General features: G+C 37.4%; 1 protein-coding gene across 1 annotated transcript; it reads left to right on the forward strand.

Moving 5' to 3' along the window:
* Positions 1-536: 536 nt before the first annotated feature.
* Positions 537-16289, forward strand: IFI44 (interferon-induced protein 44). Its single transcript, XM_004679526.2, has 8 exons — positions 537-636; positions 7821-8281; positions 9554-9590; positions 10250-10445; positions 10602-10751; positions 12346-12517; positions 13461-13561; positions 15147-16289. Exons 2-8 carry the CDS (start codon positions 7831-7833, stop codon positions 15354-15356), a joined length of 1317 nt encoding a protein of 438 aa, XP_004679583.1. The 5' UTR covers positions 537-636; positions 7821-7830; the 3' UTR covers positions 15357-16289.
* The last annotated feature ends 897 nt before the right edge of the window (positions 16290-17186 follow it).

The raw sequence follows: 17186 nt of genomic DNA on the forward strand, positions 1-17186 counted from the left end.
CACAAAATACAGTAAAGAAAACTTGCCTTGCAGCTGGCCTCCTGGGGGGTAGGGGTTGGGGATGGCAAGTGTCAACATTACCTAATTTACACTTTTACAGAGGAAGTTGAACTTTACTATGTCAAAGAGAATGCACTGGAGAGGTGACAAGCAAACCAGCAAAACTGATCTGGAGGTTATTCTAGCAGTTTACATAAAGAAATATGTTGGTCCAGAATTAACTGATAGCAAATACCAAGAGAAGTGGGTAAATTTGACAAATATATCCTGCAGTTAAGAGACCTCACTTTTTTTCTTTTTTAATTTACAGGTACAGAAAATGACTGGATTTTTCTTAACAAAAGTTGCTTAAATATGTAGTGAACAGTTAGGTTTCCTTCTATATGGCTTCATTTGATTCACCCAATATTATTTTACCAACTTCACTTTCTAAAATGAGCTGGATCTGTTTTTGTTTCTTTCTGCGGAAGTTAGCAGGCTGCTGCTGGGCTTGGCCATACTTGGTTTCAGTTTCTTTTTCTCTGTGTTTCAAAAGCTTCAAGATTGCTGTGGCATTTTGTTCCTATGTTAGCTTGAATCACTGTCCAGAAAGAGCAATTGCTTCAGTTCCAGCCCTTGTACAAACTCAACAAACAGGTAATTGACCTTATACTTTCTACTTTTCTAGCTACTTGCATGCAATAGTGTTGGAGACCAGCTCCAACTTTTGAGGTGTCTGGAGGCAGCACAGGCAGGACCCTAAGATGGGAAGGCGCCGGCGAGCGGAGATTCCAAAAAGGGAGAGAGGAGCAGGCGCGAGGAAGACACCAGAGTCAGGATAGGGTGCAAGTCTTCCTGCTATCCCTTCAGCAGGTCTTTATTTATACTGTGTAACGAGTAGTTAATTGCAGTAATGCGTAGGTAAGTTAACGTGATATCTCCATAAAACATTCTCAAGGACAAGGGGAAAAAGCATTCTTCTCTTAACAATTTATGGTATAATAGATTATACGTTTTGTGATAGTTATCATGTATACAGCTGTCTAGTTATCACTCAAAGGAAGAGGGGTCTGGGAAAGGGTGAGCTTGTTAGCAAAAGGTTGTTAGGGGTTTTGGGGTAGTAATAAATTGTGTTAGCAGTGTTATCAGTGATTGTCTAAAGAAAAGCTTATGGCTAATTTAAGGCTAGCAGAGAGTAGTTAGTGGTTGTTTTAAAAAGGAGTAAATTAAGAGAAAGTTGTACAGTTGTATATCAAACAACACCCGTGTAGTCAAGGTTAAAATTTGTCCATTATGCCCTGGGAGCCTTATCTGAGGTTTGCTTTTTTATTTAAAGAAACCAAGGAAGCTTCCCAGGAGTTTTTATGTCCTGGGGTCTTATTTCTCCTGGGCTTGCCTTTTGTCTCAGGAGACAGAGGAATTTCTCCTCCTGGGGCAGCTTGCCTGAACCAGGCAGCTGCCTGTGTGGCTAAGACAGTCCAGTTATAAACTGAATGTTGCTCAGAATATTTTGATACTATGTTTATACAAAAAAGGGAGGTCATAACATAAGTTAGCAGTGGACAGTCTGATTTTTCAGAGCTTATCCCAATCCACCCGGAATCTGTCAGACGATGGACGTTGCATAGCTTGTGTCATTTCCCCCTTTTTTGTTTTGAAATCAGAGCTAAAACGCCTTTAATTCAACATGGGTCTTTCTGAGGGCTGTGAAGAGGGCTCAGACAAGGAAGGACTGGAAATATACACAGGAGAGAGAGGATGATTAGGAGGGAAATGCCAAAATTAATCAAGGAGGGGAGTGAGAACCAAGCAGTTGTAGAGGTGTAATGTTGGAGAGCAGAGAGAAAAGAGTCAGCAACTTCAGCAGGAGAGGCAGCAGGAGTGTAGGAAAGGCTGGTAAGTTTAATTGCATCCTGTAAGGAAGACATGTCAAGGGAAACATCAGTATTATTCCATACACCAAGCAAATGATTTTTAACATTTTTCCATGGAACAGAAGAGGAGTTATACTGATGGGGAGTAACACAGATCCACTTAAAATCAATATGACAGCGAGTAGTAAGGTGAGATTTAATGTGTTGGATCTGGTTACCAATATAAATAACCATCTCCTCTAGAACATTAATTCGAGCCTCAAACTTTTTATCAATGTGCTCTTGAAAAGCGAGAGCCTGGGAAACATTACGAGAGAGGTCATTAACATGATGGGCTGTATGGACTTGTTGCACAAGGGCAGTGGTGGAAACTGCTACAGAGGCAATAATGGAAATCAAGGCGGTAATGCCCAGAATGAGTACAAAACGTTTTGGACGTCTCAGGCCGTTGTTGATGAGCTGGAGAGCGCAGGTGCCTGAGTCATCATACCACTGGCCGTTGAGCTCGACAGGCAGGACTATGTAAAGGGGTTGATGGACGATCATAAAAGTAATCATGCCCACGGAAGGATCCAGGCAGTTGGTAAGGCGGCAGCCGAGGCAGGTGATGCTGTAGGTCTTGTGGATGTGAAGAATTTGGAGATTGCTGGTTCCTGAATTAACAGAGTGTAGGGAGGTCCGACACAGGCCCTGACAAAGGAAATGTTTTTGGGGGAATGGGGACGAATAAGAGAAATAGGTGCTGCTGCTGCAAATAAACGATAAAGTTCAGTATGAATCACAATACCATGGAGGGTAGAAAAAAGGAAGGAAGGAGCAACCCAGCCATAGCTATACCAACGAGAGAGAATTTCATTACGAGGGGCAAAAGAATTATTCCAATGGTATATAGTTCCAGAAATCAATTTGTCCCGGAAGTTGGTGGGATTTGGTGGGCCAGACAGCTTGATTGTAGCTGCACCTGCTGCTGAAGGATCAAAAATATATGTTGAGTTATTGATAGGGGCTAGACGCAAGCCTGCAGGGTAAAAGGCACAAGAGGGCCAGGGAGGGTATCCATCTCAGCGGTCAATGTGATCGCAGACTTGTCTTCTTTCTGGAAGTGAAATGTCAGTGCAATTAGGAAGGAAAGTTGGGGGCAAAGTCGCTACCAGGTCCTGGTAGTTGGAGAGCCTGATGGTCAGCATCTGCAGGACCCACAATTGATGGTGCCATGAGCTCTTGATGAAGTCGTAGATGGGAGTGTCAGTTAGTAAGGTGTGATAATTAAGGGGAAGACAGGGGTGATAATTAAGGGGTAGAATGGTGATGCATAATGGAGAAGCATAAGGGCATAGAATCTACGCGACCATGGAAGGAAAAGTTAGAGCTGGTTTTATGTCTGAGGAAGGAATCTGAAACACCTCCAAGAAGGTTAGAGAAATTAGTAAACACTCGAAGGGGTGAAGGAGAGTTCCATGGAGTAGGGTGCAGTATAGGAGGATCAGGATTATAGGTCCAGTATTGAGATGCGAGGGTAATGGGTACCCGCCAAGTGAGAATAGTGATCATAGCCAGTAGGAGATTCTCTGGGGAGGGCGGCATCCCTTGCTGTCTTGCCCATTGAGAGGCTTGACGACTCAGGTTTTTAACCTGAACCCACGTTGGAATATTTCCCCAAGAGCCCTCATGACGGGGGCGGGGGCCGCTGATTCTGAAGAGGGTGTGTGATGGTCGCTAACGTCCTTCTGCAGGCAGAGGTGGCGAAAGGGTGGAGCCAAAATCGCATCTGGGCTGCAGCATTCATCTTCTGGGTGATCGTGTGTTTGCAGCTGCCAGGAGCTGTCCTAGGCGGTGACTGGTTTGTGTTGTCGTGGAGGGACATAATGACAAATCTGTCAGGAACCCATGTGGGCGAATCTAGGTTCTGTGGGAAAATACAAGCATAGCCTCTCCCTGTTGTAAGGAGTGGATCTGGCCCTTTCTAGGTTCCAGTTAAAAGACCCTTCCATTTAACTAGAGGTTTTGGCTCTGAGCCCTCAGGCTTCCAATGTCTTTCCATAGGGGAGGTCCCCGAGGCATCACGATTGAGAAAATTGAGAACAAAAAGAGCATGGTTAAGGATGTGATGGGGGGAGCTGTATTTGAAATCAGATGTAATTTTAAGATTTGGGATTTTAAAGTCTGATGAGCTCTCTCAACGATGGCCTGTCCTTGTGGGTTATAAGGAATTCCCATAGTATGGGAAATTGTAAAGGAAGCATAAACATTTTTTTGAAGGCAGTTCTATATGCTGGTGCATTGTCAGTTTTTAAGGCACAGGGCTTCCCAGCATAAGCAAAGCATGACATTAAGTGTTGAGAAACATCTTTAGAGGCTTCGCCAGGCCTTGTAGTGGCCATGATCAGATGTGAGTATGTATCTATAGAAACATGGACGAAGTTGAGTTTTCCTGATCCGTCCAGCAGGCCTAGTAATTCGTGGGTCTCAAGGGGGCGCCTCCTGTAGAACCAATGGGGGGAGAGAGAAAGGAGACCAGGCGCATAAAGAAAGACAGAGTCAGTCTGGATCGTGTCAAGGTCTCAAGTTTATTGAGCAGGGTGCGGGTATTTAAGCTTGCAGAAAGGCGGGGGTTGGGGGTGTGGGGGGGTGTGGGGGGGAGGGATCCATCGTCAGCTCTTTGTCTCTTTGGCGCCAAAGCTTGCTGAGCTGGAAAGGAAGGAGTGGGGGAAGGGATTCGGCTGTACTGCATTCTCAACCAGGATGTTTACTCTAAGTTCCAATCAAGTGTTGTTTTGTGCATAGGAGGCAAAGTCCTGGTCTCGGTCCCCCGACAGTATGTTCCTTTAAGAAGTGCAACAAAGGGTCAGGGGGAAGGTGAAACTTGATATCCCACATAAAGGACTAAGTAGAAACCTGCCAATTGTCATCAAATTGTAACAGCACATCAAGCTGTTCCTTATTGTAGGGTATTATAAGAGATTGAAATTTTCGACCGAAAAGTTCCACACTCCTCCTACAGCCCTTGACAATTAATGAAGCCACTAATGATGGATAAGCACAAACAAACTTTTTTTGTGGTAAAAGGAAGGTACAGCCACTCTAGTGGGCCCTGTTGCCATAAAACGGGTGTGTAGGCAGGATTACAAGGTCCCAGGTTTTAGTGTAATCAAGCCTGTGTAGCTGTTGTTTGTTAACAGCTGTATTAATTTTTTCAAGAGCCTTCTTTGCCTCATCAGTCAGCTGCCTAGGACATCTAGGATCCGCACTGCCTCTCAGAATGAGAAACAGAGGCGGAAGATCATCAGTTGTAAGCCTGAAATAGGGTCGAGTCCAGTTAATATCTCCTAACAATTTTTGGAAGTCATTTAGTGTTTTTTTTTTTTTATAAAGATTTATTTATTTATTCATACAGAACTGGGGTACAGACCAGAGATGCGGAGGGTGAGAGGCTTCACCAGAGACAGAGAGGGGAGCAGAACAGGCAGATCTACGAAGTACACTGCTGAGGGGAGCAGCGGGCGGGTCAGGAGAGGTCTGCCAAGCCATGTGGTCACCTCGGGGCAGGCGGGATCGAACTCATGCGGAAGTGGCTTTAGTTTCTCAATGCAGTGCTTTAACCCGCTGTGCCACCAGGGAGGGCCCCATTTAGCGTTTTTAAAGCATCAACCCTCAGCTGTAAATGCTGGGGAGTTATCGAATTAGTGTGAATTACACATCCCAGATAATTGATTGGCGGTGAGGTCTGGATTTTCTCAGGGGCTATGACTAGCCCAAAGTCTAGCAAGCAGGAAGTCAAGGCATGAAGAGCCTCGTTTAGTAAGGCATATAGCGAGTGACTAATTAAAATGTAAACCTGTGGGAATGTCTCCCTAAATCTTAGTAAAGCCTGATCTACAAAATTTTGACACAAGGTGGGACTATTTTTCATTCCCTCTGGTAGTACCTTCCACTATTGAAACCTCTGATATGGGTGCTGAAGATTAGGTGATAGAATGCTAAAGGCAAATCTTTTACAATCTTGTGAGGCCAAAGGGATGGTGAAAAAACAGTTCTGGAGGTCTATTACAGTAACTGGGTCCCCTTTAGGGACTGCAATGGAGATGGCAGCCCTGTCTTGAGGCTCCCCATTGTTTCTATGATACCATTAATAGTCCATAAATCTTGTAACAATCTCCATTTACCAGATTATTATTATTAGTTATTATTATTATTTTATGGCTCCTTATTGTAGGACAATGATTAACATACATACATAAAAATAAGATTTTTATACATGTTTTAGAAAAGCAATGATAACAGTTGTGTTTATGTCAAAGAATTACCTCTTATTTTATTATTTTTAAGTGACAATGCTTCCTTTTTAGTTTTTTATTATATATGTTAAATTTATATATATATTATTTATTTATTTTTTTTAATGAGAGAAATTCTGTGGAGTGTCTCAGGAGCTCTACTGAGGTTCCACAAAATTTCCTTTAATGAACCAAGTGGTGAGTTACCAAGTTATATTTTAATTTAGGATTTTGGGAAGCTTTGTCACAAAAACAAACAAAAATAACAGTAATGATGATATTCACAGTTAAACCATAGCCTTTTAGTTATTATGTTTAATAACTAAAAAAAATTTTAAAACCTTAATTATTTAAAACCTTTATTTATCTGACATTATTAACCCAAATAAGAGAGAAAAAAATTATATAGATATAACCTGTTTTAAAACAAGTCAGTTATTATAAACATTACATTTTTGTTTGCTTATAATATTTATAGGTACCATTTAAACCAATTTAGAACACCTCGAGGCCAAGACAATTAAACATAAACAAAAGACATACAGACATGTAACATATAGACACAGACAGTTTTTGTTGTTACTCCACATGGAATCCTGTGTAACTGCAGTTTTAATTATATAGGCCAAAATGATAAAAATAGTAATAAAAATAAAAACAGAAAAAAAGGAATAAAAGGAAAAATTTTAAAGAAATAGCAAAATTAAGACTGAATGCCTTCTTATAAAAAATACTGTTAGCATACTTGCACAATGTCACTGTTAAGTTTTTAAATTTTCTTAAAGGAAAGAGACTGGTTAGAGCATACTTGAGCATATTCATCATTTTAGGATTTTTTTTTCTTTTTCTTTTTCTCTCTTTTTTTTTTGTTGTTGTTTTGTTTTTGGGTCAACTCATTCCTTACTTTTTGGATGATTTTTTTTTTACATTTTATTATCAGCCTGATTTATGTCCACTGGATTTGCCACAAAAGCCTTAGAACTAGGTTTGTGTAAAAGAGGCGTAGTTTTATTTGAGGCAGCATTATGAATCTCTTTTAGTCTTTTATTAATAACTTGTGGCTCTGGCAAAGGATCTAGCATATATTTCAAGAGTCTCCACAAGGTAAATGCTTTAACAGGCACATTGTCAGGCACATGGTGGGAGTAATACAGCTTCATCTTTCTCACTTTTTTCCAAGCTTTTGTATCTAAGCTCCGGTTTTCAGGGAGCCAAGGACAACACATTTTTACAAAGTCTAAAAAGGCTATCAACTGGGAATGAATTGAGTTAATATTACACTTATCAAGAGTATGCTTAACAACAGAAAGTCATCTTTTCTTGGACTGATTTTGACTCATAGCAAAGATTACTTTATAAGTTCTGTGATTCCTGACTTTCCTAACTCTGTATTCCTTCACAGAGGGGAGCCTGTAATCCCTAGGCAGAATCCTAGCCTTCCTAAGAGAGAGAGAGAAAGAACTTACCTTCAGGTTCCTGTTGGGATTTCTGTTGAAGCCCCACGTTTAAGGGCGCCACAATAGCATTTTTTTTAATTAAAAAAAATCATTTAGAATAAAAAACTGTCTGGTATTTTCCTTATCTGTTCACCCATTTCTGTTTAATAGATTCACAGGTAACAGTAAATAATATGTGACACTATGTTTTATCTGTTTTTCAATATTTAATGGGAAATTATTTGATTTTACACTAGATCGGGAAGTATGGCATTGACAACTTGTCTGGAATGGACGCAAGAAAAGAAACTGCAAAATTATTTTGGAGGAAAACAATTTAGTCTTCTTAATAAGGTTACTGCCCAAAGTATTCCTCGTGATTTGCTTGCTGGATGCAATGATCAAGGACCTGCTTTAATACTAGTTCATTGCGGAAATCGTGTTTTGGGGGCACATATACGGGAAGGCTTTCAGCAAAATCGTAAAGTGCCCATCGTCATTTTTTTCTTTCATGAGACTACAATTTCAGAATGCAAAATAGGATGTCATAAAACTTCCTATTTGTTTGTTGATAATAATAAGGATTACCGGATACCTGAATTCTGCATACATTTAGGTAGACAAGAGCTGATTATAAATGCAAATACAATGGAAAAACTTGGGCTTCCTCAAGAGGAAGCTCTTTCTATTCAAGAGTGTGGAGTTTTTCGAATTGAAGGTAAGTTTCATCAGATAAACCTATAATGTTCTTTCCTCTATGTTTGTAGGACCTGACTCCTCTTGAGGAAAAAATGATATTTTCACTTGTCTTTATCACCAGGTGATCCAAAGTGAAATCTGGCCACAAATTATTTGCTAAGGCAATCATTAGATTCATGACAAAAGGGAAAAAATAGGGAAAGAGGAAGGGGGGGAGAAAGAGAGAGAGAGAGAAAAGTAAACATTGAGATAGTGAGATAGTGATATTCTCTTGAACGGAAACCAGGACTTGAAATAATTGATGTTTTCTTTGACTGATTCTGGATCATTTCTGATACAGTTTCCCACGGTATGCATTATATCAAAAGTCCAAAATTAATGTTTCTAATAAAGGACATTTAAATTGTTTCCAATATTTACTGTTATAAACAGTGTTCCTACAATATACGTATGCATACAATATGCACTTCTTATGATGACTTCCTGGAAGAATAATTGCTGTTTAAGGATTATGCACATTTGCATTTTGATGGATACCTTTAAAACACTTCAGTTGTCTGTAGTATGGCCAAGGATTTTATAGAAATGTCACTTTCCCTGCAACCTTGACATTCTTGGTATTATCAACTTTTAAAATTTTTGGCAATTTGTAGTCAAAGGTGGTTTCTAATTTCTTTTTTGCTTATCTATGATCATTAACAATCATTAGCATATGTATTGGCCATTTATATTTATTTTATGAAATACTTGTTTACACTTATCCATGTAAAAGAGGAGTGCCTGAAAATAATATTCCTTAAATATTTGCATGTTCTATACTACTTGTTTGTGGTCTTTATGCTTGAATTATCAGAATACATAATTCTTAGATCATATCTTATTTGGGAAGATGTTTGAATGTTACCAAGGTACTGATGTAGTGTTGCTGTGGAAACCTTAAGCTCAGATTTGTTTATTACTTGTTATTGCTTCCATTTGAGTGATTTATTCTTTCTTCTGATTCAGAAAGGACCTCAGTTCTATCTCCTGCATTCTATTGAATAATTGGGTGAGAAAAGATCCCCTGACTTTGGAGTGTCTCCCCTACTTTTAACACTGATCTCTACAAATGAGATGGTGTTAAAGAGATATGTCACTTTTTTTTTTTACTTGCTTTTGACTCGTTGCAATTTTTCACGGAAGGACTATTTTTGTATTTTCCCTTGTGAATTCTTTGATAGTCAGTGTACCAGTCATTCAACACTATCTTTTGATTATTGTAATCTTCACTATCTTTTGATTATTTCCCTAGATATACTAAGTGAAAGGAGAATGAAAAATGTCACTGAGTAAGTCAATGTCTTTAATGTTTTATTACAGTTTTATATCTTAGACACTCTATAAGCTGTCTAAATTTTTTTGCACAAATTATAACAGATAACATAGATCATCAAGAGCAAATATAACTTTTTATAATCACAAAACTTCAGTAATAGTAATGTCAAAATAAAATCAGCTTTCTGTAGAGGCATTCCATGTAATGTTTTTATGTAATTAAGAGTTATTATTTCGCTGCATGTCTGTATTTTTACAGTTAGTTTCAGCTATTTTAGGGAATGCAATTGGAGGATACCTATTATAAACTTCCAGACCACATTAGAAATTGTTATAATTCCACAAACTTCATAGTTACATATATTATTGTGGTGTTTGAAATCTATTTTTGATATTGTTGACAGTTTATCTTCATAATTGATATTTATTCTTAAATTCATATAGTCTAGTAACTTAAATCTGAAAGATTTGTATCTGATTTCAGTTAATCTTATGATTCTTTTGCAATAGAATTTGAGGTAGAACAATTTGCTGTCCCTTTATACTAGAAAATAAATTGCAAATGAAAAACAGATAGTATACTATAATAATAGAAAACGAATTTTGGGAAAATTTATGGTAAGGTCTTGTATACTAACTCTGTCAACTGTTAAAATTTGCATTGCCTAAAAAGGCTCAGGGAGAGTTTATTGTCTGCGATAAGGACTTACCAGCCATATGGAAATCTGGTTCACCAAATGCGAATTCTGTTGTTGGGTCCAACTGGAGCTGGGAAGTCTAGCTTTGTCAACTCAGTGAAGTCTGTTTTCCAAGGTCGTGTAACCCACCAGGTTTTGGTTGGCTCTGATCCAAGTGGAACATCAAAGATGGTAAGTCCATTCTCAGTCAAAACCTTTGTTTACTTGTTCAAGTTACTTAGACTTAAAAACTTTTAGTTAATACATCTGTTGGCATGCAGACATCATCACAATTTAGTTCTTTTCTTTTTTTAATTACCTCTTAAAGTTGTTTCTTCTCCTCTGTAGTACAGGACATATTCCATTAAGGAAGGAAAAGATGGCAACCTCCTGCCATTTATTCTGTGTGACTCAATGGGACTGTGTGAGGAAGGGGAAGGACTGCATATGGATGACATAGTCTCCATCTTAAAAGGCCACGTTCCTGACAGATATCAGGTATAAGACTTATTTAATAATAGAGAAATTTTAACTGATTTTTAAAATTATTATTTTTGCCTTAATTAACATGTTTTTAAAAAATCATCATAACAATTAATTATATCTGGAGTACACAATGGAAAAAATCATATTCATTATTCTTTTTACTTATTTGTATGTCTTGACTATTTTTTTTTTTTAAAGGGACATTCTTATCTTTTTTTTTTTCTTTAAGATTTATTTATTTGTGCATACAGAACTGGGGTACAGGCCAGAGGCTCAGGGGCGGTGAGAGGCTTCACCAGAGACAGAGTGGCAAGCAGAACAGGCAGATGAAGTACACTGCTGAGGGGAGCAGCAGGCAGGTCAGGAGAGGTCTGCCTCGCCATGTGGTCACCTCCGGGGCAGGCGGGAATCAAACTCATGCGGACTTGGCTTTAGCTTCTTAGTGCAGTGCTTTAACCCGCTGCGCCACCAGGGAGGGCCCTATCTTGACTATTTTTATACGTACTTTTCAAGTGACTTCATTTGTGTTTTGCCTTATTGTTTGTATTTTTGATTTATTATATTTTATTGTTTATGTTACTACTTGATTGAAACTACAATAAGTTTTAATATTGAAAGTTGATTTGCATCTTTATATATCCAAAAACACATTAAAAATTTTTTTTATTTATTCAGATTTCATAGGGAAGTGATAAAGTACTCTTTGTTATTGACAGATTTTGCTGGAACTGTCTTGAGGTAGACAGCCCTGCACATATGTCACTTTGTGTTTTTGCCAGCATATTTATGATACATGCTCCTAGCAGAGCAATTGCTAATTCAAGAATAAATATGCCTCAGTTTGAACCATTTCAACCCTTTACATTCAACTTGATGATCTAAGGATTCTTTCTGAATATACTTAGCTCTTCCTCTGGCTATACTGCTGCTTCTGTCTGATCCTAATTCAGTGTATCAGATTAACTTCCCTATTTTTTTCTTTTTTATTAAATTTATTAATTTGTATATCTATTTACATTCTGTTCCTTTTTAAACAATGTTTACTTCCCTTCTCCCCCATTTGCCCATACTTCATCACCACAGTCATCTACATTCCTCCCTCCCTCAGATCCCTCTCTCTTCCTCTAACTCTCCCCATTTTTAAAAAGACTTATTTATTTATGCATATAGAACTGGGATACAGGCCAGAGGAACAGAACAGGCAGATGACTGAAGGACATTGCTGAGGGGAGTGAGACAGGAGAGTTCTGTTGTGCCATGTGGGTCACCTCCATGGCCAGGGATTAAACTTGTGCTGAAGAGGCTAGTGCCAGCTTTGTAGTGCTGTGCTTTATTTAATCCCCTGTGCCCCCAGGGTGGGCTCCTTTCCCTATTTTTTTTTTATCTCTGAGATTCTACCTTTCTTGGCAGTTTACCTGGTTAGGTGAAAGGTTGATAGCAACTTGCAAGGATAAGTCAGCCTGTCTTCCCTATATAGGTTGTTATTCTCAAAAACAAGCATTTGTGTTGTTCAGCACTGTTTCATGCACTGGCACAGGTGTTGGCTGTATACTATGTGCTCATAAATATTCACTGATTAATATGTTGCTTTATGTTTATCCTACAGTTTAATCACACTAAACCAATTACACCAGGGCACAGTGACTATATTAACAACCCTTCACTGAAGGACAGAATCCACTGTGTGGCATTTGTATTAGATGCCAACTCTGTTGAACACTTGTCTCATGAAATGATGGCAAAGATTAAACAAATTCGAAGGGATGTGATAAAGTGTGGTGAGTCTCATTCTACCTTTACACTAAGGATACAAGATTACACTGCACTGTAGAATAGTTTCTAGACAGCATGGAGAACTTAAGAATTTGTACATGTGAGTTTTCCATAGCCCATCAATGTGATTTGGTCAACTTGTGTATTCACCAGCTGTTTGACTTTATGTAAATTACTTGAATTTTCAGGACCTTGGCTTCCTAATTTATAAAATTAGTATGATAATGGCATCTACCTCAGATTTATTGTAGGGATTGAACAAATTATTATAAACAAAGCGTTCAGTAGAGTACTAATTACTCTGAGCATGTTTTTATGTACCTACTGTCCTAGATTTCCCTGTGGGCATTATAGGATTAGACAGCAGAAAATAACAATTCAGTAAGAAAAAATAGATAAAAAATAAAATATAAGGTAGGGAGAGGTAACATAAGGGCTGAACAGGATACACCCACAGTGACTTTTCTTGACCTTAATTTCCATTCATTTTGGGAAAGAGCCACTGCTGGGTGGGCTACAGACAGGTGCTAGCCAACATTGTACCACTGGAATATTTTATTTGTGCTGCTTTGACATAGTCTATGTCTTTGGATTTTTTTTAAAGTATGTTCTTCATCTTGTTTATTTGAGTGCTTTGGTGATTTTCTCTGGTCTCCATAAAAACAACTGTCTAAGATCTGAAATCAATCAGCAGTATTTTAGCATAAATTTTAATTACCTTTGAAAAAGGTAAATAGCTTAATTTGAAGTTCCTTTCTTATCATGGAAGGCAATGAAGGAGACTTCCTATGATAGAGGAACTCCAGATACTCATGAATTTGAAGGGGATGTTTTCTCATGGGCTTGTGAGAGTCTTCTCAAAAGGATATTGTATAGTTGATAGCTCATTAACTGAAAAATACTGATGCTGTTCTTAATGCTAAAACAATATGCATATGCTTGGCATAGGTGTGGTACATATGGCTTTGCTCACGAATGTGGATAGCTTGGATCTGATTACAGAGAATGACCTTGTAGACATACACAAATGTGTGCCTGTGAAGTCTAAGGTAATGAATGATGTCTTTTGTAAACATATTTTTCTGGAGTGTGTTACCATAATCATAAGAGATTACTGTTTATAAAAATAGAAATATATTTATAAATATACTGAGCTTAAAAAAAAATAAAAATCCCAAATTTTAAAAATTAAAGATCTATTTATTTGTATACTGACAAAGATACTTGTTTATTGCAATTTAACTCAGTATGTTCAGTTCAACAAGTATTTATTGCCTTTAATGAGTAACCCAGTGTGCTAGTTTCTAATTAGATATAAATAACAATAAAACAACTTCCCTGAATCAAAAAGCTTATACTTTTATAGGTAGAAGTGACAGGATGAAGGGAGTAGGACAAGAAAATGTTGACAAAAGAATATTATATGATTATGATTAATATCATAAAATGATTAAAAATAAAATCATTAGAAGAAAAATACTGAAGCATGGGGAAAGATTTAATGGGTGGCACTAAGTAAAGACTTTCAAAAAAGTAGTAGTATTTTAGATAGTAAAGAGATAAATAGGATGAAAAATTCATGGTATGGAACAGCTTAAGTCAGTGCAGGAAAAGACATGTTGGGAAATGAGGAATTGTTCAGTAGTGAAAAGTTGGATCCTTGTATAGGGAAATAAAGTGAGAAAATAAAACTAAACCTAAGTGAGAAAATAAAGTGAGGTGAACTTGCTTAATTAGGCACACTATGGGCAAAGAATTTTTTTTTTTTTTCAAGTAACTATATGACTACAGTTAAGCCTCCAAAAATTAATCTGTCACTCATGTGGTTGGAGGCTGGAGTCAACAGGAAGCAGGAAGTTGGGCAGAGATAATGCTGGCTAATATTTTTTAGCAATAAATATGTGGTTGATTTCCTTTTTCAATACTTAAGAGATTGGGATTGTCCTTGCCACATTTTGTAGCTGAAAAAACAAAAACACACAAATAATTTGCCAATGCTTATTGACTGTGTTAAGCAGTCACAGAGCCCTATTTGGAATCTTTAAGCACACTCACCTAAGCGAGAATTAAACGTCAACATTAAACTAGTCAAACAAAATAGGCTTACCCTGAGAATATTTCTTTTAAAGAAAACTGAGAAATTATGGGCACTGTTGTATATGCATAGTAAATACTTCAACTTCAAGGTGACTATATAGAACTATTAGTTAGCTTTTGCATTTAATTGGTATTTGCTCTTAACTGATGTGTGTATGTGTGCATAAATTGAGCTAATATTTGTTTGTAGTACCATATATGATTCAGGGGTAAAGGTCCACACCTTATCAGACATATATTTCCCAGGCTACACTCACCACCAAAGCTGTTGTAGCTCTCCACTTTAGTTCATTAGGATCCCTCCCCCATTTGCTTTCCACATATTTTTCTTTAAGTGAAATTAGCAGTTATATTCAAGGTTGACCTTTGAATCACTTTAAGAGAGCACCTAATGGGACCAGATCTCTAGCCTCCATTTTATCCAACCAGGAAATTATTGCTGAGTTCCTACTTATTGCTATTGCTTTCATAGTTTATATTAATATAAAATATTTTTCTCTATTTTGATATTTCTGAGTTTTGATTTTTACATTGCAGGTACACACCGTCCACAAAGAACTTGGATTTGCTCTCTCTGATATCTTGGTGGTCAGTAATTATTCCTCAGAGTGGGAGCTGTACTCTCCAAAGGATGTTCTGATCCTTTCTGTGTTGAGAGAGATGCTGTGGGCTGCAGATGACTACTTGGAGGACTTAACTTGTGATGACGAAGGAATCGGCCCTCTGGCTAGTGGCTATTCCTCTTAATACTGCATGGTCTGTGCTAGGGACAGGCACATGCCTTTTGTGTCTATGGCTTTAGAATTTAGTATTACCTATATTTTTTATTATCACCTGTGAGCAACATGCACAGCTCTATTCTCCAAATAAGACTGAAGTGGTCTAACTTGAGGTTATAGGTCCACCCAAGGAGCAATCACTTTATCCAAAAGTTAAAGAAAATATTATCAGCCTATTGTAGAATATTCCTATCCAGGGAGGGTGACTTATTACTAGTAGAAGAGAATTAATCAGCGACATGGCCGTTATTGGAATGACTGAACCAGAGAGACACAATGATATATACCTTATATATTGGGAAGGTTTTTTTAAAAAATCTAATTCTGTATTTACATTATGAAGTTTGATAAAGAAAACGTACTAATCTAAAATAGTTAGCAATCAAAATTTAAAAGTTTTTTGTTAAAGTGCAGTATACATATAAAAAATAGATTTTGTTCATAAGTATATGGCCCAATACATTTTGACTAACTGAAAAAACTAGAAGCACAACTCAAGAATCAGGCCATCATCAGCATCTTGAAGTCCTCTTTATGATGCTGTTTAGTATTATTTAGGAAACCAACTATCTTGACATCTGATTACATAGATTAGTCTTTACTGTTCTTATCCCTTATATAAATATAATTATATACTATATGCTCCTTTGGGTCTGACTTTCAGGGGAGAATGCATTTATTTGCTGATTTACACTATTGAAATAAAGATTACTTGTTCTCATTTATCTTCTTGATGGACATTTAGATAGCTACCAGTTCGGGGCTATTATCAATGGCCCTACACTAAATCTTCTGGAACATGCCTGTTGGGGAAATATGGAAACATTTCTGTTGGGTATATATCTAGAACTGAATTGTTGTATCATAGAGTATGTGTATGCTTAGATTTCCTAGTATTGCCTTCATGCTCAAAGTAACTTTGAAAATTTTGGTTGCATTTAAAATGTAATGAATTAAACTATTCAAAAATTTAAACTCTATCTTGAAATTTAACTTATTTATTCTCCCATTTTAGTGGTTCAGTTGCTTGATAACGCCTTCTTAAGTACTAACAGAATCTTGCATATCTAATAGCTGTATGTTAAGATCATGGCAAACTTAAAGTTCCTTTAGTCCACCCAACATATGATGAAAATTTAGTAAGGTTTCACTTTAAATCCACATATTTGAAATTATTTAGATATTTTAAATTAGAGATATGAGCAATTTGACCAATTAGAACTTTATATTTAGTTCATTCTCATTACCAAAGAAACCGATGAAATCTTTAATGGCTTAAGGAAGAATCATTTCTTACTATTTGTGCTGAGGGTTCACTACCAGTTGGTTATCCTCAGATGGGCTCAGCTGAGGGACTCTGGCTCAGGCTTTTGCTATTAAGGCAGGTTAACAGGCTATTCAACTCCACATGTGTGATTATAAGAAGAGACCGTAGCCTTCTAGAAGTTTTTCTTCTAGATAGAATTGCAAGAAAACAGGGGAAACTGCAAAGTCCTTTCAAGTATGGGCTGACACGCAATATAGTGACGCTTATGCCCACCTGTCAGTGACTAAAGCAAGCCGTATAGGTAAACCAACATCAAGAGGCTGAGAAATTCAACCCACCCACAATGAGTCTATACAAGTGTGCGTTTGCATAAAGAAGCGAAGGATTGAAACCAATAATGAAGTACTGTGTCTATTTTATATAGAGAATACATAATTATATATATATATATATTACACATGCATATACATATACTTCCCACACTCACAGACATACAACATATGTCATACAATTTCCTTAAGTTTTGTTTGT

Source organism: Condylura cristata, unplaced genomic scaffold (genome assembly GCF_000260355.1).
Source record: "Condylura cristata isolate star-nosed mole 26May11 unplaced genomic scaffold, ConCri1.0 scaffold00008, whole genome shotgun sequence".
Taxonomy (NCBI): Eukaryota; Metazoa; Chordata; class Mammalia; order Eulipotyphla; family Talpidae; genus Condylura; species Condylura cristata.

Bases quoted from the DNA above. Each gene is read 5' to 3' on its own strand.
- IFI44 (XM_004679526.2), top strand. From the start codon at position 7,831: ATGGCATTGACAACTTGTCTGGAATGGACGCAAGAAAAGAAACTGCAA. The intron at 10,446-10,601 runs GTAAGTCCATTC...TCTCCTCTGTAG, and splicing joins CAAGTGGAACATCAAAGATG to TACAGGACATATTCCATTAA. The intron at 12,518-13,460 runs GTGAGTCTCATT...TGCTTGGCATAG, and splicing joins AAGGGATGTGATAAAGTGTG to GTGTGGTACATATGGCTTTG.